Source organism: Podarcis bocagei (genome assembly GCF_964188305.1).
Source record: "Podarcis bocagei genome assembly, chromosome: 7".
Taxonomy (NCBI): Eukaryota; Metazoa; Chordata; class Lepidosauria; order Squamata; family Lacertidae; genus Podarcis; species Podarcis bocagei.
Window position 1 is genome coordinate 32024277 of NC_138132.1, and position 19744 is coordinate 32044020.

Sequence of the window (19744 nt, forward strand, 5' to 3'; positions counted from 1 at the left end):
TACTCTGAAGTTGCCTAGTTTGGCATGAGATGGTCACCCACAGATTGACTTTCAGCCTGATATTTGTCAGCTCAGCAACTAAAGAGCTGCTGTATGTTCCAGTGCTGACAGAAACACAGAGTGCCATGCCAAAGACAAAACAAAGAATTAGGGGATCATTCCCTCCCCCCTCCCCGGTAAACAAGCATTAAAAAACCCCAAAAAACTGTTTTTTTTTCTCAGCCCTCATTTTTTTCTTTGAAGGTGAGGATTGGGTGTCAAGGACATGTCTGCCCACTATGCACAACTTTTAAAAGTTACAAAAAGGGGAGAAAGGGAAGAAGCCCTCCTACCTCCATTGTTGCATCTTTCCTTTAAAAGTGTTTTAAGATAATGTCATCAAAAGACCTGAAATGGCACAAATTCCCTTTCTTTCCATTTCAGGATTTACCCTAAATCTGGAATGGGGAACCCTGCAGGCCTCCAGATGTTGTTTAGACTCCAGCTCCCATCAGCCCCAGTCAGAATGGCCAATGGTCAGAGATGATGGGACTTGTAACCCACCAATATGAGAGGGCCTGCAAATTCCCTAGCTCTGCTGCAAATGATAACCCATAAACCCAGGTCAGCAGTCAAACAGTTAATCTCACTCTGTTCATTGGCTAAAAGATATCACTTCTATTTAAAACAAAAACAAAAACACAATGGGATCCTTTCTTCATCAGCCATCTTTATTACAGCAAAATTCAACTTTAAACAGTTTCAATAAATTTTTTATTATTATTATGCCTCTCTCTTTCATTTCAAAAAATAAAAAATACCGGTAAGTTTCTTAAAAGTACCTGAGTGTTTCATCCATTTCTGCTAAACAAAATTCTGTTTTTTTTCAGATGAACTTGCAAGCCTATTTGCCCTGAATTTACACTGTTTGTGGTTTGGAATCAAATTATTTTAACTTTGTTCCAAAATGTTCAAACAGAAATGAAAAACCCCAAGGATTTCATACTGCTCCCAAAATGTTCCTATCTCAAAAAAACCCCTCACCCTAAAAACAGTGCTGGCAGATCTAAAAACTGTTGCCACCTCCATTGGAAGAGAAGTAAGGATTGGTCCTTACAGGTCCAGCAGTAGTAGATGTGAACCTGAGAGTAAAATAAACAGATTGAGCTCAGCCTCCCTCAATAACTACCACTATTTTATTTTATCTATTGTATGCTGCCCCTTCTTCCAATTCATGAACATGTCTGGATCCTGAGATCATCACCTATGGTGATTCTAAAGATACAGATAGGGTTCTGTTTCTTCAGCAATTCTAGGGAATGCAGATATGCCATTGGTATAGATATTCCCACCCAATCTTGCAGTGATGGCCACTGCCCTCCTTTCCTTCTTCAGCATACTTTCCCAAAGTACTCTGATAATGAAAGGTGGCAATGGAGCCAGAGAGCCCTCCAGATGTTGCTTGACACCCCAACTCCCACCAACATAGCCAACAGTCAGGGTCCATGGATGATGGGAGTTGTAGTCCAACAATATCTGGAGAGTGCCACATTATGCTTTAAAGGTTACCAAAAAGCGTGGAAATGTAAAAAACAAAACCCCTCTCTGTCCATTTTAAGCCCCCATCACTATTCCCCAAAATGTGTTTAAGAAAGGAAGAAGCCCGTCTGTCATCAAAATCCTCCTTCCAAAATTGGCATGAATTACTTTATACCATCCTCTTCTCCCCATTTCAGGGTTTTCCCAACATGTATCTTCATAATTCATCCTAAACGCACCCCTGACCCCCAAAGAAGAAGAGGAAGAGGAAGAGGAGGACGAAGAGGAGGAGGAAGAAGAAAGTGAATCCTGAAATGGAGAGAAAGGAAACTATCCCTTAAACATGCAAATTGATTTCCACCTTTGACTATTCTGCACTTATGCACGGCCACTACAAAGCACAGACTCACCCATAGGAAGGAGAAAATGGATACTGTGGACCATCACCTGCCATTGCTGGGGGATCACGTACGCTGCTGGATGGCTTGGTCGGGTTCCTCTGCTGATAAGAGTAACCTGGCTGAACCAGTGGGATGTAGCTGAGCACAGGTGTGTAAGGTGAGCGGAAGATTTGCTGCGGATTGTAAGGAGTGACCTAAAGAATCAGGAGGGAAAGAGGAATGGAAAGGGATGATACTTTGGGGAAAGCAGAATTTTTTTAGAGTTCACAGTGGCTTGAGTAGAGACACACCAGCATTAATGGGCACGACTGACTTAGGCCATTGATTTCAATGGGTCTACTCTGAGTATAATTTACTTGGCTACAACCCAATGTCTTAAATTGTTATACCTGTTCAAAATGGGGCTGGAATCACAGGATATCAGCATTATTTATGGAGGGGGGCATGTCCGAGGCAACAGCCACTACATAAAGGGGTGGCATGTCTTGGTTCCCCGCCTGAGAGATCTCACCAGAAGCCACTGCCACTTCTCCGACAGTGGCAGAAGCAGCAAGATGGGCTGGGTGTTCATGGGGCTGCTGCCTCTTGGGTTTCTGTCGCACAAGGTATATTTATGCAGCCTCTTGATTGTCTCACTTGGCCTTGATCTTCCCACTTTAAAAGCTGAGTTTGAGAAAGCTCCCTTCTCTCCCTCATCATCCTCTCCCTCTCAACTTACCTAGAAAATCCATATGGATTCTAAACTTGCCAAACATCTTGAGCCCCTGCTTTTTGCCCTACTCCAGCAAAATATTCTGCAAACTATGTACAACTCAGTCTCTCTTCTTGATAAAAAATCATCTTCCCAAGGTGGCCATACTTGATCTCCTCCCCTTGTTAATATTGCCTAGGTATAGGTAAAGGGACCCCTGACTATTAGGTCCAGTCGTGACCAACTCTGGGGTTGCAGCGGTCATCTCGCTTTATTGACTGAGGGAGCAGGCGTACAGCTTCCGGGTCATGTGGCCAGCATGACTAAGCCGCTTCTGGCGAACCAGAGCAGCGCATGGAAACGCTATTTACCTTCCCGCTGGAGCGGTACCTATTTATCTACTTGCACTTTGACGTGCTTTCGAACTGCTAGGTTGGCAGGAGCAGGGACCGAGCAACGGGAGCTCACCCTGTCGCAGGGATTTGAACCGCCAAACTTCTGATCGGCAAGCCCTAGGCTATGTGGTTTAACCCACAGCGCCACCCTAGGTCTACTTTAGAGAGAATTCACAGCCGGAGGAGCCCAGAATTGGATTCCCAGCCATGTCACTGAGGTGGGCAGAGGAAAATGGAGGAGGAAGAGAAATGGCCTGCTTAAGCCCATTTCAATGTAGTATTTTGGAAGGGGGATTAAACCATTAACTCCATGTGACAATTCCAGAGAACAAATATGGGACTTAGTCCAATCTTTCCGCCCTTGACAGCCATCTAGCTCCAAGGTAGCAGTGAAACTTGGACTAACAAAGGTCAGACGACGTTATGCCAAAGCATAATAACCCCACACTTTCCACGGCATATCCCCATCACTTTCCTTATTGCAAAAAGTCTAACCATTTGGGGAAGCAGTTTTGTTGCACAAGACCTCCCAACCAAGTATAACTGCGCAACCCAATTTTGCTGTTATGTGATTGAATCCCACCCCAATATGGTGACATTCTGGAAGCACCAAAAGGCTGCAAGAGATGGACTTGCTTAAAGCCACTGAAAGCTGAAACCATATTCTTCCTCCCCATGCCCAGCAAATCAACAGCCTCTATACTGATTCATGCTAGAGTACTTATGCCATACCTGTCTAGAATAGCATCCCAACTGAGGATGTAGCGTCTGCTGGTATGGGATCCGTGCTCTTTGCTGATACAAACTCTGTTAAAAATACACAAGGCAGGAAGTGACCGTTGTAGGCCTCAACCTATTATTCTTATGATTATGATTAACCAATTAATTTTGGATCTCACTCCAGTGGTGATCTGTGTTCCGATATCACATGCTAATTTGAGGACCTCACTGTCATATCTTATATGAGTGGGCAATTTTTTGCTTTTTAATTTGATACTCATACAAATTTGAATAAATCTGCATCTTGCCAGACTCTAAGACAGGTTGTTTTTTAAGAAACTGAGGGAATAATAGAATCACAGAATCGTAGAATTATAGAATTGGGTTATCTAGTCCAACCCTCTGCAATGCAGGAATCACAACTGGTAAAGGTTGGTCTATTCCAATGTCAACTGGAATCCTTGTTCCCTCATCCCTGCCTCATAGTGCAAATCTATACATATTTACTCAAAAGTAAGCTTCACTATGTTTAATGTTCCTTACTCCTAAGTAGGGATCATGGAGAAATTTAATTATGTTTGCATTTAAAGACAAACTAACCTAATTTGAGCTTTTCGAAACCACACAAGAACTGAACATAGCCATCGTTTGACATTTCCACTTTTCCGAATTTTACCATGTTCCCCAGTTAAGTCATGTGCCCCAAAATGCATATACTGGAGTAAAATGTCCAGTAAAATTAGTAAAAATAGCATTCAGAATTTCATTTTATTAGGGGGCATTGTGCTGCAAAAAATGTGTATATCAGGCAAAAATGCATACAGATGTGTATATTAGGAGAGATTCACACTGAAATGCTGACGAATTCTCATGAGGATGCATTTTTTAAAAAATCTTAAACTGATGTGGAAATATGGAAAACTGAGCTTCCAACTGGGAAAAGAAGAAACTAGAGAAACTGAAATTGACAGTTCTAGGTAAGCATGTATAGGATTGCAGAAGGTACTACCTTAATAGTAAGGATGGGCAGATCAGTCTGTTTTTAGTCTGTGTCAATTTTGCACCTATTTATTCATAAATCCATTCTGTCCTGTTTTTGCATTAATCAGTGATTCCGCCCCCCACCCCCAAATCATCATGACAATTTAAATAGGTCATATTACAAACTTATTTAGCTGCATATTCTATCTTAACATAGACATTTTAAAGTGTATTTTATGCTAAAATATGCATTGTGGGGAAATTTTTGGTATTTATTTTGAGCTAAAAATATCCAGTGCAATCCTAACCATGTCTACTCAGTAAGGCCTACACAATTCAGTGGGGCTTACTTCCAGGTTAGTTGGGTTAGGACTGCAGCCTGTATCATAAAATTCAGAGAAGTGATCTGTACATTCCCAATCCACACATGAGTCTGGCAGGTGTGAGTCAGGTTAGTTCACAATGGAATGCATAGATATCATATTCAAGAAGCTTCACTACCTGCTAGATGGAAAGGACATCATTTCTTCCCCATTCTGTACAACAGTAACACACCAAAACCACAATAGCCCCCAAAGGTGAGCAATGTGCCCTTAACTTCCAATTATCCAAGATAAATTTCCCCCTCTGATTAAACCAAAGCTTTAATTAATATATACCGTAAATGGAGGGAATTAAGGATTTTACCTATTATTATGGCTACTGCTGCTATCCTTTCCCCTGCCAGCTGTGGCTGTTGCCCATTGGGACTGGTAGCACAGTAGGCAGAGAGGACAATAGCAGATGGAGTCAGAACCAATGATAGGCAAAGTCCACTATTTCTAATTTTGTCTCCATCCTCTTCCCTGCTGAGTTCTCCAAGGGCAACACTGGGTCTAAGTTGGAGGAAGCTGAGAGAGGGCAATCTGAGGTGGGTTGGGCCGTGCCCCATTAGCCTTAACGGATCAACCTCTGCTGCGTCTTTCTGTGCTATGTATAGAAAATTAAATAAACATGGCAGTGATTTATATTTCTCAAGTCATGTTGACTTTTAATTTGGGAGGGATCATCAGTAGACACATTGGGAAATCATTATGTAGACATGAGATAATAGGAATCATTATTATTGTCATTGCAGTAATTGCTGGGGCTCCCCAGGTTGCTGCAGCTTGGATCCCTGCCCTGTATTTTCTGCAGTGCTAAATTGAGAGGGAGAATAGACATGGCATTCTCCTGTCCATTTTCTCCTTGCCTAGAGTGCCGCAGGGAACAACAGGAGCTTTAAAGATAGCGGGGGAAGGTCCATGTTGCATTGTGCCATCACACAAGTTACTGTCATGATGTTGTTGTTTAATCATTTAGTCGTGTCCGACTCTTCATGACCCCATGGACCAGAGCATGCCAGGCACTCCTGTCTTCCACTGCCTCCCGCAGTTTGGTCAAACTCATGTTAGTAGCTTCAAGAACACTGTCCAACCATCTCGTCCTCTGTTGTCCCCTTCTCCTTGGGCCCTCTATCTTTCCCAACATCAGGGTCTTTTCTGGGGAGTCTTCTCTTCTCATGAGGTGGCCAAAGTATTGGAGCCTCAGCTTCAGGATCTCTCCTTCCAGTGAGCACTCAGGGCTGATTTCCTTCAGAATGGATAGGTTTGATCTTCTTGCAGTCCATGGGACTCTCAAGAGTCTCCTCCAGCACCATGGTATCATGATATTTATAAGGAATTCTATCTTCCCTTCTGTAGATACTCCAATCCAGGGCACATACATTCCCCACTGGATCGGGAATCAAACCTGTACATCGCCTCTTTCTTTCCTTCCTTCCTTCCTTCCTTCCTTCCTTCCTTCCTTCCTTCCTTCTTTCTTTCTTTCTTATTTATTTTCCATAATTTAAAAACATCAACCATAAAAACATTTACAGATGTAGAGGTGCTACCATGCTAAACCCTGACCCCTACACTGAACATAAGGATCTCCTGATGAGATGGTATCTGCAGGAGGTCTTCTACCATAGAGCACAGTGGTTGATTGGGTATATAAGGGGTAATTTGGTCATTAGGTGTCCTGGTGCCAAGTTGTATAGGGCTTTGTACACTAGTACTAACACCTTGAACTTAGCCTGGTAGCTAATTTGCAGCTAGTGTAATTCTTTTAGCAACAGCCTGATATGATGGTGATAGTCTGCCCCAGTGAGAAGTTGGGCCGCTACTTTTTGCACTAGCTGCAGCTACAGGGCCAACCGCAGGGGCCGCCTTGTATACAGCACATTGCACCATTCGAACCTGGAGGTTACAGTGCCAAATCAACAGTGGTCAAGCAGGCTATCCCCATGTAGAAACAGCTGTAGTTGTCTTACCAACCAAAGCTGATAAAAGGCATGGTTCACCACTGAAGTCACATTAGCCTCTGGTGCCAGAGATGGTCAACAAGACAAGGATGGGAATTTTTGGAAGTTGAATCACCACCTCTTTCAAGATGCCCAGAACTACTCCATGGTGCAAGAGTGTGCTAGCCATGCACTGGATCCATTGATTTCTGAAAACTACCACCCAGTGTCAAATACCTCATTTGGGGAAGGTGATCAGGAGGACCATGTTAGGACAATTGCAAACACACCTGGATAAAACAGATAATCTTTACACAATCTGGGTTCTGGCCTGGTTCTGTGGCTGAATCAGCCTTGGTCATGCTGATGGATGAATTTTATCAAAAGGATGTGTGTGTGGTGCTGTTATTATTACTTAATATCTCAATGGCTTTTGATACCATTGCCCACGGTATCCTCCTGAGCTACCTTGATGAGACAGGTATTGAAGGGTATTGAAACCATGATGTTACAGCGGGTGTTGCCCTGGACATCTCAATGCTGTAAATGTGAGGCCAAGATTGCTACAGAGATGAGAGACAGGACCCTCAAAGTGCCTTTCAAATAACACACAATAGGCTTCCAATTGGTCTAAAACTCTATTCAATGGAGATGATGTTTATAGGCCCTGGACAATACAGAAAAGCTCCACGGGATGGCTACTTGAGGATGTGATGAAAGCAGAGAAGTGACCCATCTTCCCTGCCCTCAATTCCATGTGATAAACATGATTGTGCTGTTTAACTCATGTTGGGTCAGCTTCCCAGTGCATCTTTTGCTACTTGCACTCAGTCGTCCAGCCTGTTTCATCATCCTTAGTGCTCTGATACGTGAAGGTGCAGAACCGGTTCGGCAGTGCTAGAGGAGACACTTGGGTACCCCCTGTCAAGAGCTCAATGCATCTCCCCATTCTACAGTGAAACAAGGGTCTCAACAGGATTGTGTGTTCACTGGAAAAACTCTGAGAGCATTCAGGAATCCTTCCATGTCTAGACCACACCTTCCTCCAATTGTAGCAAAAGACATACCCAATTATTTCTGCTTTTTCACACAAGGTATGTCTCCAAGGTCCTCTGTTATTACTAGTGGCTCCTCTGAATCCGTTCCCCTATCAACATACACCATGAATGGGCATCTTCATGATTTTCAGGTCCTCTCCAGCATCCTGAAAACTTGAACACGTGGATATCACAAACTGCTTCAGTGTTCCCTGTGCCACTGAGACTCCTGCCCTCTCTGACTTACTGCCTCTTATGCTTCACACAGCCTCCCAGAATGCCTATGTGGTGCTACTAAAGATGGAGGAGAAATTTGGTTTGCATTTTAATGCGAACCTACCTAGTTCGCGCTTCCTGCAAAACTGCTGTCCTTCACTTCAGTTTGAACTTCTCTTGAATTTTGTAATACAGTTCACCAACCAAAAAATGGGCACAAAAACACATGTTTTAGGGAGGAGTATGCATAAATATGCATATATTAGTGAAAATTACATTAAAAATACATTATACTACAGGAAATTGCTTGCATTGCAGAGTAGCATGTGTATATGAGAAATGAGCACTAAAATGCCAACGAGTATCCATTAAGATTTCTTTCTTTTCTTTTTTACATTGCAAACTGATGTAGAAATATGATGAACTGAACTTAAGATTGGGAAAATGAGAGAAACTGAAACTGGCAGATCCATCCACCCCTAGATGCTACCTCTTGTACTTCACATTGCTCTAAAAATGCCCATAATGTCCCACAATTCCCCACAATGTCTTGGGCACAACTCCCCAAATTCCCATGCCTTGATGCAACTATGTCTGCAACTAAAGCCAAATTCACACTATACATTTACAGCACCATGACACCAGTTTAAACAGTCACGAGTTTCCCCAAATGGGAAGCTGTAATTTGTTAAGGGTGCTAAGAGTTGTTAAGGGTCCCCTATTACCCTCACAGAGCTACAATTCCCAGAGTTCCCTGAGAAGAGGGATTAACTGCTAAGCCACTTGGGAAATGGTAGCTCTGGGAAAAGGGACAGGGGTCTCCTGACAACTTTCTGCACCCTTAATGAGCTACAGCTCCCAGTGTTATTTGGGGGAAGCCTTGGCTGCTTAAGGTGTATGGTGTGGATGTGGCCTAAATCTAAATAAGCTGATAACCAAAACCCTAGAAATTGTGATGGCAAAAAGCACGCAGGGGCTGAGGGCACATAAACTCTGGTCTGAAGGGTTTTGGAATTGCATTATTTCCACTGAATTCACTATAAAACCTCCACCCAGGTGGGAACCTGAATAAAGTTCCTGATTGTGGGAAGGTTTCTAAACATGTCCAACTGAGCGTGCATAGAACCCTCCTTCAGACCCTCCCACTCAGCATCGCGTTGGAGCAGGCACACCTGGCACAGATGGGGACACTGGAGGCAGGGTGGGTGTGCATGCCCTCCACCCTATACCTGCTTGGTCTTCTCATGCTTCCAGAAAGAACACAGAGTTGGGCTCCAAACTAAATATGTGATGAAATCAAATATTATTTCCCTGTTAACCACTGGCTCCCCTTCCCTCCCTGTTGTCTCTTGTGTGTCAAATTTTATACTGTAAATTTCTTGAGGGAGGGACCTATCTTCTTGCACCAGGCAACTGATGGCAGCATCAGCATCTGGGAAGGAGATACCACAAACTAGAATTCATCTGGTCATGAAAATCAGATGAGCATGGATGAGCCAATCCCAGGCCATGGCCTGCCTTATGACTCAAACGTTTGTTGCACATGCCTTCAGTCTGGATTCTTCATTGAAGGAATCCATAGTTAGGTTTTCTGGGCTTCCAAACTGTCTAGAAACCCTCTTAATTTCAATTTATTGCCACCCTTCCAGATTTGGTCTTGGTCTGAATCTTGACACTTCAGGCTTGGTTGCCTGTCGGTGTTTCTAAATCTGAGTTATGCAACCTCATAGCTCTTTCTTTCCTCCTCACTGCCAGCCTCATTCAGTTTTGGAGCTCTTTCCACACCCCATTCATAAGGGTTTGTGTCATTCATTACCTGATACTGTGGGAAGCTGGAGTGGTTTGGGAAAACAGGAGGTGGAGGGTAGTTAAGGCTAAGCCACATTGGCTGTTTTAATGAGGTGGCCGTCGAGTTCGTCGGGAATCGTGGGGTGAAAACATTCCCACTGTATTTAAGGTTGTTCTTATCAATGGCTGTAGAGGTTGCTGTGGAAAATACAAAACAGAGTTAGGCACCATCAATGGGGGCTGTTTGATAGAACTCTTAACATTTTAATTATATGTATATTTGCCTCATATCTGGCATTGGTCAGGAATTCTAGGAAACCAAAGCAATTAGCACAGTTTTGAAATCAATGCTTCAAATCAGTGCAGGGTTGAAAGGTTGAGTCCGCTATCTTGATCCCAATGGCATTAGGTTGTATCCTGTACAAAACCAGTTGTATCGTGAACAAAAACCTGTTCTTTGATCTCAGGAGCCATCAATGCAAAATTTGATTGTGGTAGTTTAAGAGGTGTCCCAATCTATAGTGAGCAAACAACTTTCTAAAATAGATAATAGACCTCTATGAAACAGAGCATTTTTGCAGCCGAAAGAGAGAGCCACTGTTGTTGTAATAAATAATAATAAGAAGAAGAACAACAGTAGTAGTAGTAGTCAGAACACTGCTCTACCAAGTTCACTACTGTGTTCTCTGACTGCTAGTGGTTCTCCAGGGGGTCTTTCTCAGCCATCCTTGGAGATGCCAGAGATTGAACTCAGGACCTTTTGCATACAAAACTTGTGCTTTGCCAATGAGTTAGTGCAGTTGCTCTGAACCAAAGGAACAATAAAAGGAACAATAAAAGAAGGTAATTGGTGAGGATCCTCTATCAACCCTAATCCCTGACCCCAAGGTGTTATACAAGCCTGGCTCTGCCTTTCCTGCCCACAGCCCAGAGCTGACAACCCCCCCCCCCACTAGAAGTGACCCACCTGTAAAACTGATGAGTGAGCAAGGATGGGCACCTATTTCATATAGACTTTGACTGCAAAATAAACGGGAACTCCTGGGATGCCAAAGGATAACAGGAGGAGCAGGTAACAGGAGTTCTTTCAACTGACTCATCTGTTTTAACCAGAATGCTGCATAATAACATAAGAAGGGCCCCACTGAATCAGAACTATGGCTCATCTAGTCTAGCATCTTGTTTCCTACAGTGACCAATCAGATGCTTTTGGAAGCCCACTGGCAGGACAACTAATATTCGGTAGCATTCTGCCTTGGAACATGCAGGCTCTATATAGCCAGCATGAGCTGTAACCATTTATAGACTGATCTTTCTCCATACACTTGTCTAATACCCTTTTAAAGCCATCACTACATCTTTTGGCAGAGAATTCCATAGATGAATATATGTGAGCTTGTCTTTCCTGAATCTCCTATCAATCAGTTTCATAAAACAATGATGATAGGGAAAGCATTTTTCTCTGCACATGTTCACAACACACCTTGGGTTCCTTTCCCTTCATCATTCTCGAATAATCATCACTAGTTAGCCCACAACCCTTACCATTATTTTGACAGAGCCCATCAGCAACTAGTTCAGGGTCAGTTTTTGAGCAGATCTTGGCAAATACTGGGAGCTGTTTCTTTTGCACAGATCCTTGACTTTCCATGACTGCCATTATTGGGGATGGCCTTGTTACATTGTCTTTGTGGGCTGCAGATCCAAAGACATTGTTCTGCAGTAGTAGGTCCTTGATAAACTTGGTTTCTTCTGTCACCGTTTTGGTGTCCAGAGTCTTGGTGGCCTCAACACGTTTGAGTGGGAACTGTGCCAAAAGCTTGGCAATCTGAGTGTTGGAACCCATCATATTACTGTTTCCACTTTCTGTACTTTTGGCATTCTTGTAGATTAATTTTGCAGGGAGCAAGATCCCTGTGACAGTGGACTTAGTGGACAGCTGGACATCACATATGGACCTCAGTTTCACTTCCCTTTTGTTTCCAGTGAGTGCTCTGTAGACATTTTCCATTGCATCCCTCTCATCTAACATCTGGTCTCCATCAGAGGGCATTGTGAGGTGGTTGTTTGCTGGGGCTTGACACGAAGCAGCTGGGGTGGCCTTCTCCTCTTCAGATCTTTGCATCTCTAGTTCAGTTGCATTCTCTTGTGTAAGGCTCAAATACTCTTGCTCAACCAGCATGGATATTTCATCTTTACAAATGCTGTTTTCCAAAGATCTATGTGAAACAGAGAAAGAACCATTTATGTAGGATTGCACAAATTGGATAAGAGGAAGGGCTGTTGCCTAGTGATAGAGCACATGCATTTCATGAAAATCCTTGACATCAGTATGTGGGTTTAGGAAAGACCCCTCTCTGAAACCTTGAAAGCTATGGGCTTTTGTCAGCTTTTGTCAGCATGGACAATACTGAGCTAGGTAGACCAGCTCCCTTTGATCATAGAAAAGGCAACTACCAGTGTAGTTAAATAGAAAACAAATCCTTCCTTCAACCAAGTTTGATTGGGGGTAGTATAAAAATGTTAAAAGAAAACAAACGAAAATATTCTACATATTATATTTATACATCACCATTCAGCCATATAGGATCCTAAAGAGGCTTGTCCAGAAATGCAAGACTATTCACAATTACATCAATTAAAATACTAAAGTAAGGGCCCCTTCAGACACCCTTTTACTGAGCATTCACGATAATTTCTGCTTATTGTGGTATTGAGACAGTTATTTGCAAAGGGGGGGGGGAGTGTGTGTGAAAAACTAATACTCAATGGAAATAGGCTGATTTGTTGGTCACCTATTCCCACCTGCATTTTTCCTGAAGAACTGTTTGGGTCCTGCAATCATTCCTTGATAATACTTGAAAAGCCTCCATGGGCTTTATGACTATTTACAATGAATGTTTATCAAACCCAGATGGCAGACCTCCTCTCCTGCTCATCATTCCACCCCTTTGCAACTAACCTTTGTAAAAGGACGCAAAGTCACTGTTGGTAGGAGAAAGCCTTTGACTATGATCCAGACAGGCCTGTTACCCTGGCTGCCCAATGGATCTAAAAGTTGAAGCATCATTTTCTGTTGGGATCAGCGGATTTGTAGGAAATATTGCTACCCCCTCAACTCACACTACTATTAGGGATTAATGAAGACATTGTTTCCCATTCTGTCCTGTATTTGTTGTATGCAGCCCTGTCTCCATGCTGCTGCAGTTTGCCTTCTGCCCAAAATTACATCCATCATCTTACTTTCTGCTGTGGTGAAATTACAAAAATCACATAATTAAATACACAAATACCATAAGTCTCATTTCATTAAGTTGTTCCATTGCATTCATTTCAATGCAAAGGAAACACAAGGCAAAGGGTGGGAGGATGTAATCAATTACATATCCTTTGCAAACTGAAAGCAACAACAGTGAATACCAATCATATATGCTGGACTGATTCCCATTCCAGACAAGGGATGAATAAGCAAACATTGACAATTCCTTCTCTCGTTGCTGCTTTTGTCAGAATTCTCTGACATCCCTAGTTACTCCAGAGCTCTGATATTATTTGGAAATATAACAAACAGGGGTGAAAAGAATGATGTGGCATGTGAAGTGAAGGTGCACTGTGGAAAAGAGACAAAAGAATAACTAAAGCAAGGGAGTCCATTTCCATGCTACAAAAGAGGGCCACAAAGATTAAGCCTTTGCTTTTATGCTGTCTGAGAAACCGAGGAAGAAGCCACAGTAAGAGTTTGTACAACTGCACCATCTGGCAACACAAACAAGAACTTTGTTTGGATTGCCAATCCAGCTTGATCACTCATTACCGATTGCCATTAACAGCATAAATGTAGTTTGTTTGTTTTTTACTTACTTTGTTACAGGCTCTGAGGATGGAACAGCTGGTGTTATAAACATGCACTATGTATGTACTTATCTATACATATAAATATTGTGTCAAATTTCTTTGTAAACTGCATATTACTTAATTATCCTCTAATTATGGCATCACTGTGTAATTAGAGCAGCCTTTATTATTTTATAAATTGAACCAATCTTCCATTCCCTTTCCTTTAGAGCATCTCTGAAATGTTGCTGGGTTGTTGTTTTTTAATTCAGTAATCTTTTCTCGGTATATATCTCCTGCAATTGATGCAAAAGACTGAAATACACCCCTGATCATTAACCAGAGAAATTAACCCACCAGACTCCTGGGTGGTCTGATGTGACTGTCAAAACGACTAGTTGTCTCCATTCCTCCTTTGCCTCTTGGGTTGTGATGATAGTGGGGTAAATGTCAGTACATAGGAAACTGGAATTGGCCAAGGGACACCAATTGTTGAATCGTTGCTCAAATTGCAGGGGCATGGTGAGGATGTCTGAGAACACCAGGGAAAATGGAAACAAAGGTGGAAATTGCTGGTGTTTGTTCATTTGTTCCATGTCTGGAACGGGAATCAATCCAGTCAATATGAGCGATATTTGGTGTACTTGTTACTTTCAGTCTACAAATAATTGACCGTGTTCCTCCTTCCCCATTCACATGGTTTCCTTGGTATTGAAATGAATGGGGTGGTATAACATAACGACAATGTATTTTATGTAGTTAATTACTCAAGTTACATAATTTTGCCATAAAAATAGACAGTGAGACATATAATGCAGTTTGTAAGAACATAGGAAGAGCCTGCTGGATCAGGCCAATGGCTTATCTAGTCCAGCTTCCTGTTCTTGCAATGGCCAACCAAATGCCTGTGGGAAAAGAGCAAGCAAAACATGAGCACAAGAGCATTTGCCCTCTCACAGTTTCCGGCAGCTGACACTTGGAAGCATTGTTGCTTCCATTGCTGGTAGTAGCCATTGATAGCCCTCTCCTCCATGAATTTGTCTAAACCCCTTTTAAGGCCATCCAAGTTGGTGGCTAAACCCAGATACACTATGTCAACAGCTTGTAACTCTATCAAAACAAATAAATAAATGAGATTTGTCTAGCATGGCTTGTTTTTGAGAAGCCCATGCTGGGTCTTAGTGATCCTAGCATCCGTCTCTAAGTGCTCACAGATTGACTGCTTAATTATCTATTCACAGCCTTTTCCTGGTATTGACATTAAGCTGACCAGTTGGTGGTTGCTTCGGTCTTCTGCCTTTTGGAAAATGGGGACAACATCTGCCTGACTTGTCTATTCAAGTCAACACCTGACTAAAATCCTTATACAGCTAATAGATAGTAACAAAATTGATGAAAGCCAGTACTCAAAAGGGATAAAATTGCAAAAAAATAGTATATCTGTCAGGGGTTCAGAGACAGAGGCACAGGTGAGGGAGGAGACGGAGAGCGACGAGGAAGAATCCCAGGACAGTGAGGAAGAGGATGACAATGACTTGAGATCTTCCATGAGTCTCTCAAGTGAATCGGAGGATTCTCAGGAGGGGGCGCCCCTAGTCAGGACAAGGGGGGTCACAGGGGGGACCTGCCAGGAGCAGGGAAGCAGCAGGGAAACCCCGAGCGGGAGTGGGAGATCGGGGCCGGCTTCCCAGCAGGAACGAAGGGAAGAGAGGGGGGTTCTCAGTGTGACACACGGAGCGGAGCAGGAAAGAGACAGGGGAAGGAGATCTGGGGAGAACGTCCTGGCGGAAGAGGCGGAGAGTAGTACAGGGAGTAGTGTAAGTGTCAAAAGGAAGGTCAGGGGTAGCGAGCGTGCGCCAAGTTCAAATGTGGAGGCGCGCGGAAATGGAGAAAGCCCGGAGGAGGAGCCCAGCCCCAAAGCACGAAGGAGGGGGGAACAGGCATCTCAGGAATCCGCTTCAGGAGAGAGCAGGAGGGAAGGAACCCAGGGGGGCAGAAAGACCCTGCAGAAAAGGAAAGACAGGAAGAGGTGGTCTAGCACAAGCCTCTTAAGTTGGTGCAGGGGCGGGACCGATTCAGAGGGGACTTCAAATGTCTAACGTTAGAGACTCGGGGCTGCGCGCCTCGGTTGTGGAATCAATAATGAACTGCAATAAACATCCTTGTATATAAGAAGAGCTTGGCGTTGGTCTTTTGTGAGCTGAGACCTGAGGCAGCCTCTGACAATATCAATTTCACTTCTCTAGTAACATCAAAGTCTGATCAAAATCCAATAAACAACAACAAATATATATATACCTTGGGTTAAGAACTTTGCTTCAGGATGAGAACAGAAATTGTGCGGTGGTAGCAGGGCAGCAGCAGTGGGAGGCCCCATTAGCTAAAGTGGTACCTCAGGTTAAGAACAGTTTCAGGTTAAGAATGGACCTCCAGAATGAATTAAGTTCTTAACCCGAGGTACCACTGTATATGCGGCTTTCATTATTTGACGTTTCAAAATATTTTTTGTTTAAAATTATTTGATATTAACACTATCACTCTGGATATTATTATTTTTATTTGAAATTGAAAAGTGAGCTCCAAGTAGCCTAGATAAATCAACTCAATTTGGGACTGCCGTTCTCTGCTACTAGCACCTATATCTCTCAATGCCTCATTTTGTCCTGAAAACCTCCAGAAGGAGACACAACCCAGAAGACGAGCCTGGTTCTCCCTCCTCATGTGACTTCTGCAAGGCAGTGGGGCTTGTCTTGAAACTGCAGAAACTTGAGAAATTTCATATCACCTTTCGGGGACTGTTTCTGATGAGGGAGAAAAAATTAGGCATGACACAAGCCAAACTGTGTGTGTGGTGTGTGTGAATTCTGGTCAGCTTCTACTGAGGCATGTGATTAAATCTCACTGAATAAAGTGAAGAGAATTTTGATCTTGTCATTTTAAATTCTCTTGACCATGGAAGCAGAAGCCTCCATGACGAACACCTTTGATTCATTAGAGTCTTCCTAAAGGGCACAGTTTTGTTGTTGTTCTTTGCATCCTGCCGCTGCCCTGTTTAGATCTCTGCCTACACTTGCCTGCCAAGGATGGAAGGTGTCTGTTCAATTTGTCATCTGCTGCAACATTTTGGGCCAAGATTATACCTTCTGCCCTTTTGCTTGATCCACGGCCTTTAATTATTTTAACATATTGACTTATGCAAATAGGATGCTCCAAGTCCAATTTGAAAGGGCTCTGGAATCTTTTGAACAAACAACAAAGATTTGCCTTCCTGGTCTGGGGTATTTTCTTTTGCTTAGTGTTATTTTGTAACCACAAAGGGATGAGAATTAGGAGAATTCTATCACAGTGTCAACATTATTTTTCATTACATTAAGGCTGAGAGATGCCATAATTTAACATCATGAATCCCTTCTGGCCCCAACTTGTTATCCCTTCCTCACTGAGACTGAAGTACAACCTTTTCCCAAACTTTTGATATTGAGGACACAGTTTAAAACTAGAGGCACACACTCCAAAAAAGATGTATGTACCTCTGCACTCATCTTCCTTGTAACTGAATGGCAACCTAGTTAATTTTGCCCCACACTTTGTTTAGTCAGTGAGAGTTCAGTGGTGGACAATACTTTCTGGGCAGTGATGCTCCTAGCAGGGCTAGCGTCCAAGCTGGTGGGCCCCATGGCACTGACCATCCTGCAAAACCTGCTCTGTGATTTGTCTAGTGTATTTTCAAACCTGGACAGTTGCTAGTTGCTACTAATCAATTCACATGCTTACAAAATTTGCTATACAGTGGTACCTCGGGTTAAGTACTTAATTCGTTCCGGAGGGCCATACTTAACCTGAAACTGTTCTTAACCTGAAGCACCACTTTAGCTAATGGGGCCTCCTCCTGCTGCCGCACCGCCACACTATTTCTGTTCTCATCCTGAAGCAAAGTTCTTAAACCGAGGTACTATTTCTGGGTTAGTGGAGTCTGTAACCTGAAGTGTATGTAACTTGAAGAGTATGTAACCCGAGGTACCACTGTAATCTTCCTACTTTGGCAGAATCCTAGAGAATGAAACTATAAATATAATTTCCTCCTTCTCCCTTTCTCTTTTCTACCTTCCCCCTTGACATCGCCTCACCAATGGAGGTTTTCGTAAAACACCCCCTTGCCAAATCTGGCATTTCAGAAAAGTAGATCTTTTTAGCCACCACCTTTGAAACTCATTTTCGTTTTTAACTTCTGAATGCTTCCTTTCATCTTTCCCGTAGAAATATTTCAATTTAAAAAATATAAGTGTACAAGCAACTATGGGCACTATGGACTTCTGGTTGTTTCCAGTATCACAGATGTAGGCATATATCACAAGGAGACAATTTTTACAGTGGGGAAAAAGACGTTCTATTTATTCTGCACCTTCTCTTTTAATATGGTATTGAAGCCCTCTCATAGTGTGGTCAGATTTCACTCTAAAAAATATTTGAGTCTAAATGTGCAGCCAATCTGAATTCCATGCCCCTACTTTTGAAATCCTCTTGGGGTTTGACTGTTTTAAATCTCTGGAGGAGAGTTCTAAAGTTGAGGATTAGCAGCTAAGAATACCTTTCGATATGCATAGGAACATAGGAAGTAGTTTTATGCTGAGTAGGACCACTGGTCCTTCTAGCTCACTGTTGTCTATGCTGACTTGCAGTGGCTCTCCAGGGTTTCCCAGCCAGGGAGTCTCTCCCAGAACGACCTGGAGATGCCAGGGATTGAATCTGGGATGCTCTGCATTCAAGGCAGATGCTCTACCACAGATCTATGGCCCTTCTTACATGCCTTTGCCACATGGCAGTGGTGACCAACTGTGAAATCTCAGCAGCCCCAGCTAACATGGCCTCCAAGGAAGATGACAGTTGTATTCCAACAACTTCTGGAGACCCAACGTTAACCACCCCTGTTGTATGGTCTTGGCAGATGTGCAAAAATATGAGAATGTGTGGTATCCTTCCTACAGCCATAATTTTGGGCCAAGAAGTGTTACTGGTCCAGGGTGCCTGTGGTTATGACAAGGCACTCAACAGATGCTCAATATTTACTTTCCACTCTGTTATTAATTCATGGTTCTCTGGCATTCAAAGAGGTCCTTGGATTGAATGCTCACAGGTCCAGGCTCAAAGTTAGACTGAGAACAATTTGAAGAGTATTTGACCACAAAAATTGCAGTTGGGTGCATGGAAGGAGATTGTCCTTGGGGCATGTGAAGCCCATAGGGACTGATTAGGGCATTATACAATTAAATAAATGAATTACATCAACACTTTCCCATTATTTCAGATTAACCGCTATGAAATATATTCTCCAAGACTCCAGTTTCAGCTAGCTAGGTAGAGCTTCTATCGATTTGTGAGTTAGGAAAGATTCCTCCTCTCCTTTTTTTGTGTTGAGGTGTTTTGTTTTTTAAAACACTCACTCTTTTTGGGAGCTGCTGGTGTTATTACTGCTATCTTCTCTGAGAGCCTCTGAAGATGTGACAGGATGACAGCTAAGTTGGAGAAGCGGTGATGAGGATCTTGGTTGGAGTTCCTCAGGGAGGCCTTGGACCCTTTTCCAGATCTCATGGCAGGCTTTGTCCAAGCTGTCCTGGGGAGTGTTGTGATGGATCCAGATGTGTCTTGGAAAAGGGCCTAGGGGGAAAGGACCTTTAGGGTTGACTGTTGAACACTGAAGGCTGCTTCTACCAGTCAGCATCCTGCCTTGTACAGTAAGGAACAGGGGAATAGAAAATTAAAAACAGGAGAGCTGCCTATACACCTTTGTGTTGTGTGTTTTATTTTATTTTTTTTAAAAAAAGGTGGCATAGAATGAACTAGATGGCAACAAACTGTGGTAG

The 19744-nt window shown here is 42.9% G+C and overlaps 1 protein-coding gene across 2 annotated transcripts; it reads right to left on the reverse strand.

The window, feature by feature from the left end:
- Positions 1-689: 689 nt before the first annotated feature.
- Positions 690-19709, reverse strand: LOC308590231 (uncharacterized protein C1orf94). 2 transcript variants are annotated; one of them, XM_081200053.1, is made up of 6 exons: positions 19325-19709; positions 11595-12268; positions 10078-10247; positions 3738-3812; positions 1966-2113; positions 690-1121 (listed from the first exon to the last, which is right to left on the reverse strand). In XM_081200053.1, exons 1-6 carry the CDS (start codon positions 19600-19602, stop codon positions 1093-1095), a joined length of 1374 nt encoding a protein of 457 aa, XP_081056179.1. In that variant the 5' UTR covers positions 19603-19709; the 3' UTR covers positions 690-1092. The 2 variants fall into 2 exon arrangements, with proteins under 2 accessions (XP_081056179.1, XP_081056178.1); XM_081200052.1 differs by having other exon boundaries at positions 1929-2113; positions 19325-19708.
- Between the last annotated feature and the right edge of the window lie 35 nt (positions 19710-19744).

Coding starts and splice junctions, on each gene's coding strand:
- LOC308590231 (XM_081200052.1), bottom strand. CDS start 19,602: ATGCTGACTGGTAGAAGCAGCCTTCAGTGTTCAACAGTCAACCCTAAA. Junction 12,269..19,324: donor ACCAGCAGCTCCCAAAAAGA/GTGAGTGTTTTA, acceptor TGTTTCACATAG/ATCTTTGGAAAACAGCATTT. Junction 2,114..3,737: donor TGGGATGCTATTCTAGACAG/GTATGGCATAAG, acceptor CTGATTCTTTAG/GTCACTCCTTACAATCCGCA.